Source organism: Balaenoptera acutorostrata, chromosome 10, assembly GCF_949987535.1.
Source record: "Balaenoptera acutorostrata chromosome 10, mBalAcu1.1, whole genome shotgun sequence".
Classification (NCBI taxonomy): Eukaryota; Metazoa; Chordata; class Mammalia; order Artiodactyla; family Balaenopteridae; genus Balaenoptera; species Balaenoptera acutorostrata.
The window spans coordinates 84,437,984-84,457,737 of record NC_080073.1 but is presented as its reverse complement, the minus strand read 5'-3'; the positions used below and the strand labels follow the sequence as shown (position 1 = coordinate 84,457,737).

The following is a 19,754-nucleotide window of genomic DNA, read 5'->3' as shown; positions in this document are numbered from 1 at the left end:
TCTCATTAGTGTTATCCCCTGTGGGACCCCAGTGTCAGTGCTGAAACCTGCCTGACTGGAGGGAAATTGGAAGACAGTGGGTGGGCACTTGGTATTCTGGTATCCTGAGCAGATGCCGTGGTTCTCTGATGCCTGGATCCCGAGGTACCTAAGCGGAGGCTCTGGGAGGTCTTCATTCTGTGCGTTGACTCTCACTTCATGTCATATTTACATCAGAGGCACCAAGACTTTCCTCCTCCCCATGTGCAAACAAGCCACACCTTTCACCAGCCAAGGTCCATCTCACCTTCCACCTCCCCTAGATCAGTCACGCAGGCATGGGAAGATGGGCCTTGTCACCTCTCCCCCATTTTACTAACGCGTGAGCATATATAATTGGCACAGTCTAAAAACCATTCACCTGCTGGCCATCTCTCCAGATCTGGAGCATGAGACCATGACCTGATGTCGTGGAAGGAGAAATTGAGGTAGGATACCAGGGGAGCTTTTCTGGAGGAGGACTAGGCAAGAGGCTTAGGGATGAGGGAGTGAGTGTTGAATGCAGTGTTTAAGTGAAGTGGGGCAGGGGAGTACTTTCTTCTTTGGGTCTTCTTTGGCGATGGCTTGAAAGGAAGGGAAAAGTTCTCCAAACTGCTCTATGTCCTGTTCTCCTTCTCTTTCCCTTTCATTGCAGAATCTGTATAACCCTGAGAGGGATGCTGGTTGGGAGAATGAACAGCTGACAGAGATGCTGATGCAAATAGTTGGGTAGTAATTGACAGCAGTAGCCACATTCTTACAATGTGACCACGAGCCTGCAAGTATCACAGTGTGGTACTTGATAAACTCCTGCCAGCTTCTCTCAACTGAGGGCAAATCAGAGAACACTTTCAACTTTTAAGTTTATGAATCTCTGGCTTCTGACCAAGATACTCTGGCCTTTTAACTTTGAGCTGTAAAAATATGCACAGAAAGCTCTGAAGAGGAAAACTGGTCTTTGAATCACCTGCTTCCTCCAGATGTGTGAAGAGGAGTGATTTCAAGTTTAGTAAAGACAAGGAAACCAGAGGGTGTGTGTCAAAGTTGATGATTTATTTCTGAAACTTGTTGCAGAATTGTGGTTTCCGTTGTCCGGGCTACAACTCTGTTGATGGAGAGCAGGCGGCTGCCTGCAGTTGGGGGGCTGAATCAGGTCCTCTGAGCTGCTCCAGGGCCGCCTCCTTCCAGCTGGGCCATCTTACCTGGACTGTCTAGGGTGGCAGGCTGTCCAAAGCTCCAGTAGGGAAGGAGGCCCTATAGATGGGAGGCTGACAGTGTGAGGTGGAGGCCATGCTCCCTCTGCAGGAGGACAGCCGGGAAGAGGGCATCTGCCCCATCTGCCAGGAGTGCCTGAAGGAGGCAGTGCGCACTGACTGCAGACACCTATTCTGTCGAGTGTGCCTGGCCCAGCACCTGGAGAAGGCCTCAGCCTCCGGGGTCCTCAGCTGCCCCCTCTGCCGGAAGCCCTGCTCCGAGGGGGTCCTGGGGGCCGGCTATACCTGTGACAGCCACCAGAAGAAGGTGTGCTGGTTCTGTGAGGAGAGCAGACGTCTTCTGTGTGTGGAATGCCGGGTGTCCCCTGAACACAAGTGTCACTGTGAACTGGCCATTGAAAACGCCATCAGCCACTACAAGGTAAGGTGGGGTCATCATAGCCATCCCTCTGCCACCACCTCCCTGAGTTACTCCTTCCTACTCCCTGTCCTTTATGCCTGGTGTATCATAGAGGCTCGGTGACTGACACTTTTCTTTGTTTCTTCTGCTTTAACCTGTTTTGGACCCTTGTCTTCACTTTTCTGTGTTTATCTTGCTACTAATGTTAAAATTTCAATGCATTAATAGGAGTCTAAGAGGAGATACGGTCACATGATGTCAGATTCCCAGGAAGCATGAGCTCCTCGCAGTTTGCTCATCTGTAGCATGAAGGAGTTGGACTAAATAGTGCAAAATTCTTTTAGTACTAAGACTGTATGGTTCCCCTGTTTGATAGTACTAGAAAATTGGCTAGAAATGTAATCAGGTTTTACATATCCTAATGATTAACCTGGAAATACATTGAAACCTGGAAATTAGTACATGATTCTCTCTCTCTCTCTTCCTTCTTCATCTTTTCTTTCCTTCCTTTCTATAGTGATTATTTTTATCCTATTTTTAAATTTTTTTAATCATAAAACTGGTACATTCAGACAACACTGTAAGGTCTAAAGTCAAAACTAAAAATCTTTCTTCCTGCTTTCCCCCATTCTCAGTCCCCAGAGGTAACCACTGTTAGATTTTTGTGTATCATTCTTCCAGAAAATTGTGTGTGTGTGTATGAATGCAGTCTATAAAACACATACACACACACACACACGGATTCTCTATATATTTTTCTGTAACCCGTTTTTATCATCTAAAAATACATCTTGGGCATTATCCCATTTTCCCATAAGTACATCTAGATCTTATGAATTCTTTTCAACAACTGCATGGTATTCAATTCTATGAATGTACTATAAATTGGCAGATATTGAGCTATTTCCAGGTTATTGTTTTGTTTTGAGGTCTCATGGGATGTTGTAATGAGTATCCTTCAACATATATTTTGGAGGACTTAGAATATCCAAGCTGTATTTTAGTGAAAGAATAACCTAACTTCCAAGTTTTGATCAATTTTTCCTATCATTATTTACTGAATAATCCATAGTTCCCCCACTGATTTGAATGCCGACTTCTTATTCTGCCATGGGTACGTATAGACTTGCACATTTTCTTGACTCTCCATTCCGTTCTATTCTTCTATCCATTCCTGCTTGTGTGTCAAACCATTTTAAGCACTGTACCTTTGCAATGTGTTTTAATGTCAGGTAGCTCTTAGAACCCTCACAATATTCTTATTTTTCAGAATTTTGGTGGATACTCAGATATATTTATATTGCCAGTTAGCTTTAGCATTTTTTTCCCAACTATCCTCTACCCCCATCCCCAGTTAAGTTAGTATTTGATTGGATTGACAATTGACATATTTTCACCATGGTGTCTTTCTATCCAATAATGAAGGATGAATTTCCAAGTCTTCTTTTAGATACTTGACTTTTTGAACATGTTATAATACAGGATGAGAAACTGGGGAGTCCAGATTGAGGGTGACTATGGGAAGGTAGAGAAATAACTCAGAAAGCCAAAGAGGCAAAGTTCTCTGGTTCTAACATCATCCCCTCTAAGTGCAGGGTACCACAGGAGGGCAGGGAGAGCTCTCCCACCTGCTGATGGGCCAGTGAATAGATGGAAAAATCTATTCACTCACTCAATGATTTATTCAGGTCTGTGCTTTGTATAGGATGTCATGCTAGGCATTGTAAGAAGTATAAATATGATTCATAATCTTTGTCCTCAAGTTTACCTTTAAATTATGACAGGAAAACTAAAATAAATAAATAACAATATTTGTTCATTTAAGAAAGACTTAAGTTCCTGTAGTGTATTAGGAACTACTATACATGCTAGGAATACAATGATGAACAACTCAGATGCCATCCCTCCTGCCAGGGACTTTGCAGTTTAATAAGAAAGACAGACAAGAAATCAAACAAACTACAAGTCTCGTATGAGCTAAGAAGAAAACAAACAAGAGTCTGAGATGGAGAGTAACGGGTGACCCACGTGGTCGGTGAGGGCCTCATGGAGGAGGTGGCACCGGTGCTGAGATCAGGAAAAAGAGAAGGTGGCCAATGTAAAGTCTGGGCAGAAGGGAAGCACAGATTTGGGAGCCCCAGATCTGGAAAAGCCTTGTTATATTTGAAGAGTTTATAATTAGAGTGTGAATTGCCAGCATTTACTGACAGATTAAAGTGGGGTGAGGGAATGAAGGGAATCAAAGATGACTTCATGAGTTTCTGATTTGAGAAACTGGATGAATGACGGAACAATAAGGACTGGGGAGAACAGGTTTGAATGAAACATCAAGTTTCATTTAGGACAAGTCAAGTCCAAGTTGAGACACATCAAAGTAGGATCTTAGTTAAGTGGCTGGCTTTGAAATCTGGATCTCCAAAGAGAGTCGGGGTTAGGATTCCCAGAATGTAGGACAGGGTTCCATCAGAATAAAGATAATATTTAAATCCAAGGGAATTGATGCAATATCCTCAGGAGAGAGTCTAGAGAGAAAAGCAGTTCCAGGGCAAGGTCCTTAGAAAGGCCATCATTTAGATGTAAGGTGGAGGGGGACCCAGCAAAGGAGACTTAAAGCAAGCCACTAGCAAGGCAGGAGAAAAGCAAGGGGAGTGGTGTTCCAGATGCTAAGAGAGAAGAATCTGTTAAGAAGTGACAGTAGAGGGACTTCCCTGGTGGTGCAGTGGTTAAGAATCCGCCTTCCAATGCAAGGGACGAGGGTTCGATCCCTGGTCAGGGAACTAAGATCCCACATGCTGAGGGACAACTAAGCCCATGAGCTGCAATTACTGAGCCCACTGCAACGAAAGACACTACATGTCGCAAGGAAGATCCCGCATGCCGCAACTAAGACCCAACGCAGCCAAATAAATAAATATAAAAAAAAAAAAAGAAGAAGAAGCAATGGTGGAGTGCATTGAATGATGCTGAGCCATCCAGTAAGATGGGCAGCAGAGAAGTGGATGCTGGGCTGGGAGGAAGCACACTTCTTCCACTGTAACACTGGGGAACATAAGAAAGCCTCTGCAAGGGGAGGGAGTCTTGCAATTTGGGAGAGAACCCAAGTGTTCAGGTGTATTTCCTCAATAATATGTGAGGGAAGAACATCAGCAGTGTCGGTAGAGGTGGAAGTGTGAAAGGTTTGAAAAGAGAGGAGAAGCTGCGGTAGAGTTTGGAAAAGTGAACCTATGAGTGAAACTGAGTGGAATTGGCAGGCAGCATAGAGCACCAGTTTGAGTTTTGAAACTAGGGATTTAGTGAGTTTCATGAGGCTGCCTGAGGACAGCCAAAGTCTGGGGAGTTGAAGGTATTTTCAAAGGACTGATTACAATGGGAGACCCTGAGTGTGTTTGTAGATGTTGACAGCATAGTTCTGAAATAAAGATTTCTTATGATTTCTCACCATGTCTCTATTCCTTTGAATTAAATTTTGTAAATTAAATATTTTAAATTGTAAATATTGTAAATTTTGTCCTTTTTAAAGGAATTATGTATTGCCTGACTGCACTCCAGAAGACTGAAAAATTTGCAATGTCTTTTTTTACATCTGTTTCCTTACTGCCCAACTCATGCTGTTGTCAATCACTTTTGTCAATGTGCTTTGCTGGTTTTCTAAGTGCGTGACAATGATTGAAGTTGTTTTACTTTGCTTTGTTATGAATGCTGGTGGTGAGGTTTCTCTCCACATGGAGACTCACTGTCTACATTTCCCCTTAGAATCAGGTCATAAATTCTACATGAGTGCATCAGAGTAGTTTATCTTTTGGATAATAAGCTATACTAATTATGTTTAACCTTCATTTTTCCTATTCTGATATTTCTTTTCTTTTTATTTCATTTTTGGGGCAAAAATTTTAAGAATTTGTACTTGAATCAGTTCTATTCTATTTAAGAAATAAAATCTCCATGTCTTACTCAGAAATTTATCTAGTGTGGTGATAGATAGATAGATATTAGGTCTGTGTCATTTTTTTTTTTTTTTTTTAAGGTCACCGAGCATGCTCAGTTGGAGGGTTGGGGGTCTTAACCAGCCTTTTTTTTTTTTTTTAATTTATTTATTTATTTATTTATTTATTTATGGCTGTGTTGGGTCTTCGTTTCTGTGTGAGGGCTTTCTCTAGTTGTGGCAAGTGGGAGCCACTCTTCATCGCGGTGCGCGGGCCTCTCACTATCGCGGCCTCTCTTGTTGCAGAGCACAGGCTCCAGACGCGCAGGCTCAGCAATTGTGGCTCACGGGCCCAGTTGCTCCGCGGCATGTGGGATCTTCCCAGACCAGGGCTCGAACCCGCGTCCCCTGCATTGGCAGGCAGACTCTCAACCACTGCGCCACCAGGGAAGCCCAGGTCTGTGTCATTTTTAAAGATTAAGTAATTGCTGGCTTATTTGGAATTTTTTTTTTAATTTTTTATGTATTTATTTATTTATTCTTGACTGTGTTGGGTCTTCGTTTCTGTGCGAGGGCTTTCTCTAGTTGTGGCAAGCGGGGGCCACTCTTCATCGCGGTGCGCGGGCCTCTCACTGTCGCGGCCTCTCTTGTTGCGGAGCACAAGCTCCAGACGCACAGGCTCAGCAGCCGTGGCTCACGGACCCAGTTGCTCCGCGGCATGTGGGATCTTCCCAGACCAGGGCTCGAACCCGCGTCCCCTGCATTGGCAGGCAGATTCTCAACCACTGCGCCACCAGGGAAGCCCTGGAATTTAATATACTGTGCTGTGTGAAGGATGACTCCTTTATCAAACAGTAAAGTTATTTTTTCTTTATTCTGGTTTACAGTTGTCCCTCAAACATTTCTGTGAGTCCTTTTCGCATCTATATGTTCTTTCTGGTTTGACATAAATTAAATTCTTATAATAGTGGCATTTTTTTTTACTCTAGTCCATTGATTTTTTTTGTTGTTCTAAAGTTATTATATAGTTTTGATACTTATTGCTTTATGGTTTATTTTTAAATTTAGTAGCATCTTTGTCAAATAATAATTTTTTTGTAACCTGATGGTCTTGCTGACTGTCTTTTCAGAAGGATTTTCTTTTTTCTAAATTTAATTTAATTTAATTTATTTATTTGGCTCTGCTGGGTATTACTTGTGGCACGTGGGATCTTTGTTGCTGCATGCGGGATCTTTGTTGTGGCATGCGGGATCTTTAGTTGCGGCATGTAGGCTCTTAGTTGCGGCATGCGGGATCTAGTTCCCTGACCAGGGATCGAACCCAGGCCCCCTGCATTGGGGATGAGGAGTCTTAACCACCGGACCACCGGGGAAGTCTCCAGAAGGATTTTCTTATATAATGTTTCTAAGATTTATGGAGAATCCCTGGAATTTTAATTGGCATTGCATTAAATTTGTTGATTACATTAAGAATTATGACTTTTGTGAGCCTACTTGGTCTTCTTGACCAATAGCAGGATATATCACCAAGCGTTTTCCTTTATGTTTCTGAATTAGATGTTACATTTCTTTATTTAAATCTTATATTGAGAGTAGCTATATATTTTATAAGGGTTGCTTTTTTGACAATTGGTACTCGTAGATTCAAATGAGAGTCTTTGCTGAGTTCATATACCTTTTAACTTAATTTCCTGACATTTTCTAGATGCACAATCATGTGGACATTGTCAGGTTTAGTCATCAACACCATTTTTCCTCATAAAATATAATGGGTGATATCATTCTTATCCATACTTTGGGGCACTTTTTGTTCTGTAAGGAGCATGTTTTTTGAAAGTTGGTCTTTTTGTGTGTGTGTGTGACTGTATCAGGGGAAAGGTACCTTTTTGCCTGTTAACCACTTTTTCTTTGATGCGTTTTGTAAGCCTTTTTTTTTTAATTTTATTTATTTACTTATTTATTGGCTGCGTTGGGTCTTCATTGTTGCGCGTGGGCTTTCTCTAGTTGCAGCGAGCGGGAGCTACTCTTCGTTGTGGTGCGCGGGCTTCTCATTGTGGTGGCTTCTCTTTGCTGCAGAGCACAGGCTCTAGGCGCAGGCTTCAGTAGTTGTGGCTCGCGGGCTCTAGAGTGCAGGCTCAGTAGTTGTGGTGCATGGGCTTAGTTGCTCCGTGGCATGTGGGATCTTCCCCCACCAGGGATCGTACCTGTGTCCCCTGCATTGGCAGGTGGATTCTTAATCACTGCACCACCAGGGAAGTCTTAGTAAGCCATTTGAGAAGGATTTTAAATGTTGCTATGTTCTCATGTTTCCTCACTATTTATAATGTCCTTTTTGGTCAATTTTTTTACTGTGAAATCACATTTTATCTGATATCTGATAGGATCACAGACTTTAAAAAATATTTATTAAGACAAAACAGGTCTTGCACTATTCCCTATATTTCAATTTGTCTTTTTTCCCCCCTGAGGAATATTTTGGGAAGATAAAAGTTTGTAGAATTTTGCTTTCTAATTCTAATGAGTATCTTATTTACATAAATATTACCTTAATGCAAAAATGGATGAATAAATATTTTTTGAAAAATGAGGGACTTTACCTTACTCATTTTGAATATTTTAAATGATAGATCTGAATTATCTTCATTTTTTCATGCATTATCTTTATTGCTGTTATCTTTGCTTCCTTTTTTCATTTACACAATCTTTGTAGTTGACTTTAAGCTCTTCATTAAATTTTAAACTACTCCAGAAGACAGGACTCTGACATTTTGAACAGGATCTTAAGAACAGGCCTGACTTTGACAGGCAGCAATAGATAGCATTCCTGGTAGAAGGAAGTAAAAGAAAAGCCATGAAGAGGCATGTCTGCATGGGGTGTGTCCAGGAAACCACAAGCAGCTCTGTTTGGCTAGTGTGGAGAATAGGGAGGGAGTAGAGAGAGGTAACACAGGAAATGTAAATTGGGTTACAGAGGGCCTTGGATATTGGGTTAAGGAGTTCGGGCTTATCTTTGATAATGAAAAACCCTTTTGAAGACAGTAGTAGCACAGGTAAAAAATAAAATATGACTGAGGTTTCAAGCTGGATGAGAGACAGAAGGGTGGGTCCAAGGACAGAAATATGGAGGTCAAGAGTAGTGAATTGTGGAAGAGGGTGGGGAAGAGGAAGATAAGTTTGATTACTCCAAACTGAGTTTGAGCTGTCAATAGGGCAGCAGGAGATACTTAAGTCTCAGCTGGAAACATGGGATTGACTGTTAGGACAAAGAGCTTTTGGGAATTATGATAAAATCTGAAGCCTGAAATTAAGGACATCATTTAGAGAAAGAAGAGGGTTAAAGAAACAACCTCAGGAAGGTCAAGGAAGGACGGGGGTGGGAGGTCGGGAGAGTGGGGTGGGTAGAATCACATCCAAGAAGAGAAGGCCTGAGAAGAAGGCACTTCTGGGTTTCTTTCCTGGAGATCACTGTGACCTTGGAGAGAGCAGTTCCAAAAGAATGATGAGAAGGAAAAGCAGATGCTGAGGAGCAAAGGGGCCACGAGGACGTGAAGACAACAAGAACCAACTGCTTCAAGAAATGTAGTTGTGAGAACAGAGTAGATGGAAGGGGTAGCAAGGTGAAGGTTGCTTGCTTGTTTGAGCTTTTTGAGACTTGAACTTCAGTGCTCACACAGACAATTCCCCACCGCACCCCAGCCTCCGCCTTCACCATTGAGGCCCTGAGTGAACTCCAAGACGCCCATTTACTTCCTCCCCCTCCTTCTATGACTGTTTTATTGCTTGTCTGCTGGGAAATGCCTGCAGGTAACACCAGTGACATGAAACATTTTTAAATAATTTCCTAGTGACATCATTGTCTCCTCTGTTTATTGTTTGTTTGCTTGAATGTCCTCGCTGAAGTCTCACCCACAGCCCCTTGACCTTGGTTTCACCCTCTGAATCTCAGGGCCAGAAAGAACTTTCACAGTCATCTCGTCCAACCCCAGCCTCTACCTGTACATCTCCAGTGATGTGGGACTCTTCTTTTCCAAAAGCAATACATTTTAAGAGTTTATAAGAGAAAATGAGGCAAAATGACAAAAAGAAGAAATATTCCCCATAAACAGCCAACAACAACAACAAAATCCACCCCCCCCCAATTTTTTTTGACCTGAGGTGAGAAGGATTTACTTAATGATACACACACTCTTCAGTTAATAGCACACTCTTATCTTTAGTCCACAAATCCTGTTCATGTTTTGTTTGTTCCATTTAATCATCATTCCTCCCTCTTCCATGGACAACCACTTAAAGTGTTTGTTGTATTTTTATTTGTAGACAGTTTGGTAAAACACACATTGCTGCACTGTGTGCTTGTATATTGAATTAACAAAATTATATGATGGGCTTCGTTCTATTTCTTGCTTTTCACTCTACCATGTTTTTGAGATCAGTCCATGTTTTGTGGGTCACATAGTCCATTGTTTCTGACAGATGCACTGTGTTCCATAGTGGGCACCTGCCATATTTTACCCATCCATTTCCCAGGAGTGGACTTTATGTGATTCCAATTCTCTGTTACCACAACCAGTGCTGTAGTGTACATATTCTCTTAGAACCTAGGAATTCTCTGGGATTTTTACTCAGAAACAGGATGACTGGATCACAGAGGAAAGCACACCTAGGTGGCCAGAACCGTTGCCAGAATGGCTGTGCCAGTGCATATCTCACCAGCCCACAGTGTGGTCCTTATATCCACACACATCCCACCTCCCCCAGGTGTTATCCAGTTGTCTAATTTTTATTACTCTGATGGGGGTCAAATAATATTTCTTTGTATTAATTTCCCTTTCTCTAATCACAGGTGAGTTTGGGCATCCCCTCGTCTGTGAATTAATTGTCCATATTCTCTGCAAATTTTTCTCTTGGGTTCCTGTCTTCTTAATGATGTCTAGGCTTTCCTTTTCTTTCTTTCTTTCTTTCTTTCTTTCTTTCTTTCTTTCTTTCTTTCTTTCTTTCTTTAGGCTGTGCCTTGTGGCTTGAGAGATCTTAGTTCCCCGACCAGGGATTGAAACGGTCCATGGCAGTGAAAACGCTGAGTCCTAACGACTGGACCACTGGGGAATTCCCTAGGCTTTCCTTTTATATTCTATATATAAGTCTCTTGTTGGTTTTAGACATTGCAGATATTATCTCTTAGTCTGTCATTTCTCTGTTAGGTTTGTCCATAGAGTTGTCATTGAACAGAAATATTTAATTTTGAGATAATCAAATTAAATCATTCTCTCATGGTTTGTGCTTTTGGAGGTTTATTCTTTAACATTTTATTTATTCTTTAACATAATTTTCTATTAACTTCATAGTTTTCCTTTCACACTGTCTTTAATCCAGCTAGAGTCTGCCTTCACATATGGTTCTGGATAGGGATCTGGCTTTATTTTTCCCTGCTGTTGTAAGCCAGTTTTCTCAACACCATCTCCTACAGATTTTGTCCCTTCTCTTACTGATCTGTGTATTGCTTTTTATTTTTATTTTATCTTATTTTCTCCCAGTTTTATTGAGTTATAATTGACATACAGTAGTATGTAAGTTTAAGGTGTACAGCATAATGATTTGACTTACATACATAATGAAACAATTATTACAATAAGTTTAATGAACACCCATTATCTCATATAGATACGAAATTAAACAAATAGAAAAAAAAACTTTTATTGTAATGAGAACTCAAGATTTACTCTCTTACCAACTTTCATATATAACATACAGCAGTGGGAATTACATTTATCATGTTGTACATTACATCCCTAGTACTTATTTATCTTATAACTGGAAGTTTGTATCTTGTGACTGCCTTTACCCAATTCCCCGTCCTCCCACTCCCTGCCTCTGGTAACCACAAATCTGATCTCTTTTTCTATTTTTGTTTGTTTGTTTGTTTTGGAAGCATGATTGACCTGCAATATTATGAGAGTTCCTCTTACACAACATAGTGATTCAATATTTCTATACCTTTCAAAATGATCACCATGATAAGTTTACTTACAATATGTCACTATACAAAGATATTACACAGTTTTTGACTATATTCTCCACATTGCACATTTCAGACCTGTGACTCGTTTCTTTTTACTTTTTTTTTCTTTTTAAATTCTTTTGTAAACATGGGTCTGTCCCTGAGCTCTCTCTTCTTCCATTTTCTATTTTTTCTTGTCCCAGTACCACACTGTTTTATTACTATGGCTTTGTACACCCTTTTATCTGGTATGCAAATATATTTTGTAACTAAGGTAACAAGGGTTACAAGAAGAACATTTTCAGACTCTTTTGCTGACACCCCCCACCCTGCACCTTTCTTCCATTTTGATTCATTAAAGGCTTATGTTGATATCAGTATCAGCTTTGTTTATATTTGCTTCCTACATAGTTTACCCAAAATCTGAAAGTAAATGTTTTAGAAACTGAAATGATTCATTATATCCTTAGATTCCAGGACACCGTGACCCATCCAGACACTGATTTAAGATTTAGAGAGAGGTTCCATGCCTTCCTGGGCTGTGGGTTTGCTCTAATAGAGAGTTCTTGTCCATCCCAGCCAGGGTAGGGGAGTGGTACCAGAGGTTTTTCATCTCCTCTGTAAGTCAGTTCTCTCTAGATTGGCTTCACTTGTTGATGAGAAGTAGTGAGGGTTGCCAGAGATCAGCACATAACTTTTAGATGTCGGGAGAAAAACACCCTGAAGTCAAGTAGAAAAGGTTCTCTTACTATCTGTTATTTTTATGTAGTTAAGGCTTTTTAAAAAATTACCTATTGCTTTTTGCCATCATTATCCATTAAATAAACGCTTGTGTTCCTTACGCCAAGCATGATGCATAGAAGGCTGCCTCTTTTTAGGCAGAATTTTACTTTAGCCTCATCCTGGGATCAGGACACCCCCTCCCCGCCATGTGTTCCACGGGCACCACCCTCACCCCCAGTCTGACCAGCAGGGGTGTCTGTCTCTCTAGGAACGACTCAACCGCAGGATCAGGAAGCTCAGAAAGGACATCTGCGAACTCCAGCGGCTCAGGGCTCAGGAGGAGGAGAGACTGCAGGCTATGCAGGTGGGCTTTGCAGAGTCCCAGGAAGGACTCTGGTCTGATCATCTGTCTGTCTGGAGCAGCCTGCTGTGGGTGGAGGGCCTGGAGGCTGGAAACACAAGTGCTGGGCTCGGCCTAGGGGTTTGCTGGCTGAGTGACCTGGGGCAAGTCAAGCCCTCTGACCTTCATGTGGTTTATATGTTAAGTGAAAGCCAGTCCTGCTCCACCTGGTTCTAGGTGAAGATCAAAGGAGACAAGCAGCCCATCAACTGAAAACTACTCCACAAACCACACGTCTCTTTCTCTCTCTGACCATCTACCTTTCTGTTGCTTGCTCACTTCGATGTGGGGTCTCTCCTCACCCTATGATTTGAAGGGGGTTAAAAGTCAGTGGAAGGATATAGCCGAGTGGGGTGTGTGTGTGTGTGTGTGTGTGTGTGAGACATGGCATCTGTGGATGTTCACAAGGGTGTGAGGTGGGGGGGAGGGGGAGGTGTCCCTTCATTTTTGAAGAACACGGCTACCCCGTAATACCCATGACATGCAGAGGCAACGCCATGAGGGGAGGAGGACCGAGAAATCAGCATTCTCGCTCAGAACATTCAGAGACTGAAGGTCCAGAGGGAGTCATCTGACACTGAACCTTAGGGAGCCCCTTTTCTGGAGTTTCAGGCAGACTGTAGGACCCACAGGCTGGAGGCTGAACTGGAGCGTCAACACCAAGCCGGGAGACAGCTGGATGCCCTCCCTCAGCAGCGGCCAGGCCAGCTGGAGGACATGCCAGCAGAGGTGTCCAGAATCCCTGGCATCTCCAGGGCAATGATTCAACTCAGCAGCCTGGTCACTGAACTGGAGGGGATGGCTAAGAAACTGGATGCCAGCCTGCTGAAGGTGCATACCCTGAGGTGCCTCCCAAAGCCTGGGATTCTCCCCAAATAGTGGGCAGCCTACCTGTAGCATCCCTCTGGGAGGTGTAAGAAGCAGAGTCTTCTCTGTGACACGTGGTGGTGGCTTGTCCAAGGCTGCACAATGCTGCTGCAGCGGAGGCGGGCACACAGAAGGGGTGCTACCCTCTCCAGTTCTCAAGGTGACAGCCCAGAGTGTCATCCACTAGTGGGTTGGGGAGGGAATTGGAGGGGACAGGAACCTGAGAACTGGTTGTGACTCTCACTCTCTTTCTCTCTCCCAGGATGCCAGTGACTTATTGAACAGGTATGAGCCGTCCCATCTCCCTTCCCACATGTGCTTACACAGCACAAACCCACACAAACATAGATGTGTGTATGGGCTTTCTCATGGTCAAGGAGCTCCACTGCTCCATTAACTTGCATCTTCAGGCTACATGGAAAGTGGAAGATTGAACAGAATATACTGAAGGATTTCTTTGTTTCTAGGAGTGCTCCAGAGCAGTCAGAGGCTATTTATCCCAACTTAGAGAAAAGGATCAATGAATCACTTAACCAGCCATCCTCAGCAGTTCTGACCAGTTCATCCCTGGACCAGCTCATCTCAGACTCACCTCAGCCTCCTGGCTCTCCTTCCCCCAACCTGTCCAACCTCCCACTAGGTCTGCCCAGTGCACCCTCAGGCCTGCCACCTCCTGAACATGCCACAGCTGTGATCAGATGCCTGACCCTCTGATACCTGGACAATAGTCACAGCCTCTTTCCTGAACCAGGCTCCCACTGCAGAAGTCAGCATCCAAGACCGCCGTTTTGCCTGTGAACTGACAGTAGCACCCATCTCTCACAATCTCACATTAAAATGGGAGTACCCAGGTACCTGGATGGCATGAGTTCACAGTGGTGAGGCCACCTCTGCCTGTGGAGCTGGCGCGTCTGTTGGCAGAAATATTCCTTCTGAGCTCCTGTAACACCTGTTGTCTGTACAACGCACCTGGAGCTTACATTACTTTTGTGGTGGACAGACTCTACAGTGACCTCCCATGATCCTCCCCTCGTGCTGTTCATGCCTTTGTATGATCCCCTCTCTTTGAGTGTGAGCAGAACCTGTGACTTGCTTCTAATCAATGGAATATGACACAGGGGATGGGCTGTCCCTTCGCAGACTGTATTACATGGATGGGATGCCTCCTTGCTAACACGCTCACTCTTGAAACTCCCCTTGCTGGATTGATGACGTGGGTAGCCCTGAGGCCAGCAGGCAGCCTCTAGGAGCTGAGAGCAGCCTCCAGCCTTCAGCCAACAAGAAGCAGAGGCCCTCAGTCTTGCAGCTGCAAGCAAATTAATTCTGCCAACTGCCTAAGTGAACTTGGAAATGGATTTTTCCCCAGTCGAGCCTCAAGAGGAGAACCCAGTCCAACTGACATCTTGATTGCAGCCTTGTGAGACCCTAAGCAGAGAACCCAAATTTCTGACCCACAGAAACTGTGAGGCAATAGATGTCATAGAAACTATGATATAATAAATCTGTGTTGTTTTAAGACACTAAATTTGTGGTAATTTTTATGGAGCAATGAATAATACCTTTGGAAATTAATTATTTGTGCATCACTTCTTTGGGTGAGTAAAGAGAGTACTCTGTCTTTGTGTCCCCAGGGTTTAGGACAGTGCCGGGCTCATAGTTGGTGTCCAGTGAAATTTATTAAGTGGATGCGTGAATAAATTAATAGAACATATAAGGGCCCTTCTTTTTTCTTTTTTTATAAATTTATTTATTTATTTATTTACGGTTACATTGGGTCTTCGTTGTTGCACGCGGGCTTTCTCTAGCTGTGTCAAGTGGGGGCTACTTTTCGTTGTGGTGCACGGGCTTCTCATTGCGGTGGCTTCTCTTGTTGCGGAGCACGGGCTCTAGGCACGTGGGCTTCAGTAGTTGTGGTTCTCAGGCTCTAGAGCGCAGGCTCAGTAGTTGTGGCGCATGGGCTTAGCTGCTCCGCAGCATGTGGGATCTTCCCGGACCCGGGCTCGAACCCGTGTCCCCTGCATTGGCAGGCAGATTCTTAACCACTGCGCCACCAGGGAAGTCCTAAGGGCCCTTCTTGATGCTCCATGATTAACAAAGGGGACCTTTAACTAGTATTACTGAGCCCTTGCAGAAATAGTCAATAGTATACTTGGCACTGAAGGATACAAAGAATAAAACATGGCTACAAGGAGATACTGCATTGTGGTGTAAAGAGTAAAAACTCACAAGTCAGACTTGAGTTCAATCCCAGTCCTGACACCTAATACCTCTGTAACCCTGTACAAGTTACTTAGCCTCTCTGCACCTCAGTCCTACCCCCTCTAAAATGAGGATAATGGTACTCATGGCCTGGGATTGTTGTAAGAATTAAATGTCATTATATATGCCTGCTGCAGTGCCTAACACATTGGAAACATTTAAATGTGTTAATTCCATCTTCTTATTCTACGTCTCCAGCCAAAAGCTTATAATCTAGCTATGGAACCAGAATAAACACAGATGGAATAACAAGAGAGTGTGTGATGGGTTATTAAGTGTCTTAGTTGCTAAGGGCAGTGGGGATTCAGAGGAGAGACACGAGTGAGGCTGGCAAAGTCGGGGTTGGCTTCATGGGGGTGGAATTGGACAGGCAGGAGAGAAAGGTGGAGAGTATCCAGGTCAGGACAGCTCCACGGATGAAAGCGCGGAGGTGGGAAAAAGCCTCAGCACGTTTGTAGGAGTACGAAAAGACTGACCCAGTTAGTCTGGAATATTCGGGAATGGGGAAGACCAGAAGTCAAGCAGAGGGTTAGATGAGTGACACCGAAACATAGGCAGTCACCAAAGGGTTTTGAGTCAGGAGTGAAAGGAACAAGTGGTGTTTAAGGAAAACCAGTCTGGACTCTTGTTGCCAGATGGATTGGGGGCAGGAAGTCGGGGGGTTAAGGGAGGAGAAGGAGAAAGAGCCTAGTGTGGATGTTCAGAAGAAGAAGGATATAGTTTCTAGGCAGGAAGCTGTATGTCTCAGAGAAACGTGAGACCCCGAATCTAAGAATAAGACATTAGCCAAGGAAAGAGCACCCCTGGATGTGACAGCTAACAATTCCCGTGTCCTAGCTATGGTTAACATCAAACAGAGAATTTGTCCAGAAGCATCCTACCAGCACTGGGAGGAGACTGACAAGCTCCAAGGGTCTGTCTCCACTGGAGAGTCAGTTACCCTGCAGGTGCCTGCCAGGCCCTCTGTCCTCTTCTGATGTGACTGCGGATGATTAGGCCGGGTGGGCATCTGACCAGCAGATTGTTGGCCAACGGCGCCTATAAGGTGGCCTGCCGAGAAAGGTCTTATCAAAGAGAGACAATGATAATTAGGTTCTCTAAGAAATTCAAAATGGATCTATGACGAAGGCATCATTGGTTGGCAGGAAGAGCAGCAACATAGGGGATCAGAGCCGCACACGTGACTGTGTCCTGGAGCAAGTGTCATTGACCACGTTGCCCAGTGGCCACAGGCTAGTCCAGTCTCTAAGCTGCCTTGGGCCTCAAGTCCCCTTCCCACCATTCTTGGATGTACAGAGGCAGCATGACTTAATGGTCATGAGCACAGACTTGGGAGCCAAACCATCTGTCTAATGTCTAGTGTCTAATGTGTATTATCGCTGTGCTATTTACTAGCTGCTCATGTGGGACCAGTTACCCAACCTCCATACATCTCACTTCTCTGATGTATAAAATGGGGCTGTTAAAAAACAAAACAGGGCTATTAATAATAGTACCTACCTCATAGGGTTGTTGTGAGGATTAAATCAGTTAATATATAAAATAATATTTACTCCAGTGACTGGCCAGAGTGAACTCTCTATGTGTTGATTATTATTATTAGCATTTTTAAATCTCCTGTTCTTCCTTTGGGAACTACTTGTATCTCTCACCACTCCCACCACCCCACCAGAGCTTCCCACAAGGCTTGGCTAACAGTGGAAAAATCCCATTTTCCTTATTTGCATGTCCGATCTTATAAACTTTCTTAATATTTGAACTAACTTGAGTGAGTCTCCATTCCCTGTAGTAGAAGAACCTGCTACAGTGTAAGTTGTGAAAAAGTCAGGTAAACTTGTAGATGTCCCAACAAGTGTGCACGTTTCCTTTGGAGTCTTGGAGAGGACAACTGGGAGCTTGGGGCTCTGGACTCCAGCACTTCCCTGGGGGAGGGAACCCCGAGTTCAGACTCTGTGACAAGCAGAGCATGGAGGCTCACGGAGCTGCCTTATCTTGAAGTCATCATGTTTTGGGATCTATCCACTTCCTCTGCGCTGAGTCCACAATCCAAACAAGTGAATTTCAAGTAAAATTACCCTGGGAGGGGAGCAAGTGCTGATAGACCAACGTGAATATTTTCACTCACTAGCGATTTTACTTCTCAGTGTAAGAAATATAAATTTTTTTCCTGAATCCAAACCCCTCATGGGAATTGTGGCCAGCAGTAAAATATTCACACCAAGGCACACATTTCTGAACAAGGCAGCACAGTAGTTAAGAACTCTTAAGTCCGACATGGATCAAAATCCTGGCTGCCTGATCTGGCTGAGGAAGTAACCCAAATTCACCTGACCTCAGCTTTTTAACTTGAAAATGTGGATAATAATAGGAGCTACCTGGTGGGGTTACCAAGATTAAATGACATAATACATGTAAAGTCCTCCAACAGGCCAGGATCTTCATACATATATACCCTAGAGGCTAATAGTCATTTAAAAAGACCCAGCTAAAACCTACGAAAAATCAACAGAAAAATACAATCTACTCTTTGTTGGAATCCCAAGTCTGGGGGCTTGGGGTATGTTTTAGCATTATTTAGGGACTTGTGTGTGTCTTTTTTTTAAATATACGTTTTATATGAAATACTGAACACTCCCAGGGAAAGCAATTGAACCTCCCTCCGATCCTTGGCTCCTGGTCTCCACGTCTTTTCTACCTGCTAAACTGAGGATGAACAACAGAACTTTTGGGGTGACCTCGAACCCTGGGCCTCAATACATTGTGCTCACCCCCTTAGAGGTTGCACCTGGATGATTCGCTCCTCCCAGGGACCTCAGTGGGGAGATGATAGAACATTTTAGTTTACATCCAAGCAGATTCAACAGACATAGTATTAAAAAGATTGACAGTAAAGGGTATGTTTAAGCAGAATAAATGACACCTCCAATAAGAACTAGAAAATAAAATATGTTACGACAATGCTTTTATTATGCATAGGATTTTAAATTCCTTGGGACGCGGGAAGTCATTTTACAAATTCTAGGCAGCCACGTGTTAGTGCTTGTTCCTGTCCCAGAATCACACCAGGCAGGCAGATTTCTGGAGTCACGGATAATCAGCTTCTTCACACCACCCGTGGCCACAGCTTCTGCCAATGCGGCCTGCTCCCCTGCGGCTCACCACCCAAATCCACACATCTTCTACAAATCCCTAATTCTCTCCCTTCTTCTGCCCCATCCCTCAGATGGCACTTCCTGCCCAGCCCTAGAGCAGTCCCAATGCTTTGGGCTAAAAGCCACAGGTCATGCAGTTCACCCCCTGCCTCCACCTGGGATTCTTTACCCAGCACAGAGCTTACGATGGTGCTATTTCTGCTCCCACAGCTGAGCTATTTGAGACTCAGTCCTTTCCACCATCTCATTCCTTTCGTCTCACTTCTCAACCTCAGGTGGTGATCAGGAAGACGCTTTTCCCCAGGGGTTGAGTGTGGTCCTTGGGTTGTGGCTTATGGCGATTCTTCCCCTGTGCCCCTCCCACCAAGGCCCTGCATTTTCATCTCAGCCAGAAGGAGGCACTGAGTGGTGTCAGGAGTGGGGGTGGCAGCACATCTGTTTGTGAGGACAGTGGAGGTGACCCAGTGTCCCAGGGGTCACAGATCATCCAGCTAGTTCTCTGCTGTCCCTTCTCCCTAAGAGACTTACTTATTCCCCTCTTTTCATCATTCACTATACTCATCTTTTAGACGCATCCTTTCCAGAAAGCCATCTCCAACTCACCTCCTGTTACCTCCAAGATGGGTTATGCCCCTCCTCTTGGCTTCCCTAGTATCCAGGTCAGACCCCTATCACAGTACCCATCACACTGTGCTGTCATTTCCTCCTTATGTCTCTGTCTCTTCCCTTGAGCTCCTTTAGATACAGGACAAAATTTTTTTTCTTTTTCTTTTCGTATCACCAGTGGCTACCATACTGCTTGGC

The 19,754-nt window shown here is 43.8% G+C and overlaps 1 protein-coding gene across 1 annotated transcript; it reads left to right on the top strand.

Annotated features, from left to right (window-relative positions):
* The first annotated feature begins 1,308 nt into the window (after nucleotides 1-1,308).
* TRIM40 (tripartite motif containing 40) lies at nucleotides 1,309-14,253 on the top strand. Its single transcript, XM_007179095.3, has 5 exons — nucleotides 1,309-1,653; nucleotides 12,541-12,636; nucleotides 13,279-13,503; nucleotides 13,802-13,824; nucleotides 14,007-14,253. The coding sequence occupies exons 1-5, from the start codon at nucleotides 1,309-1,311 to the stop codon at nucleotides 14,251-14,253; spliced, it is 936 nt and encodes a 311-aa protein (XP_007179157.3).
* Nucleotides 14,254-19,754: the final 5,501 nt, after the last annotated feature.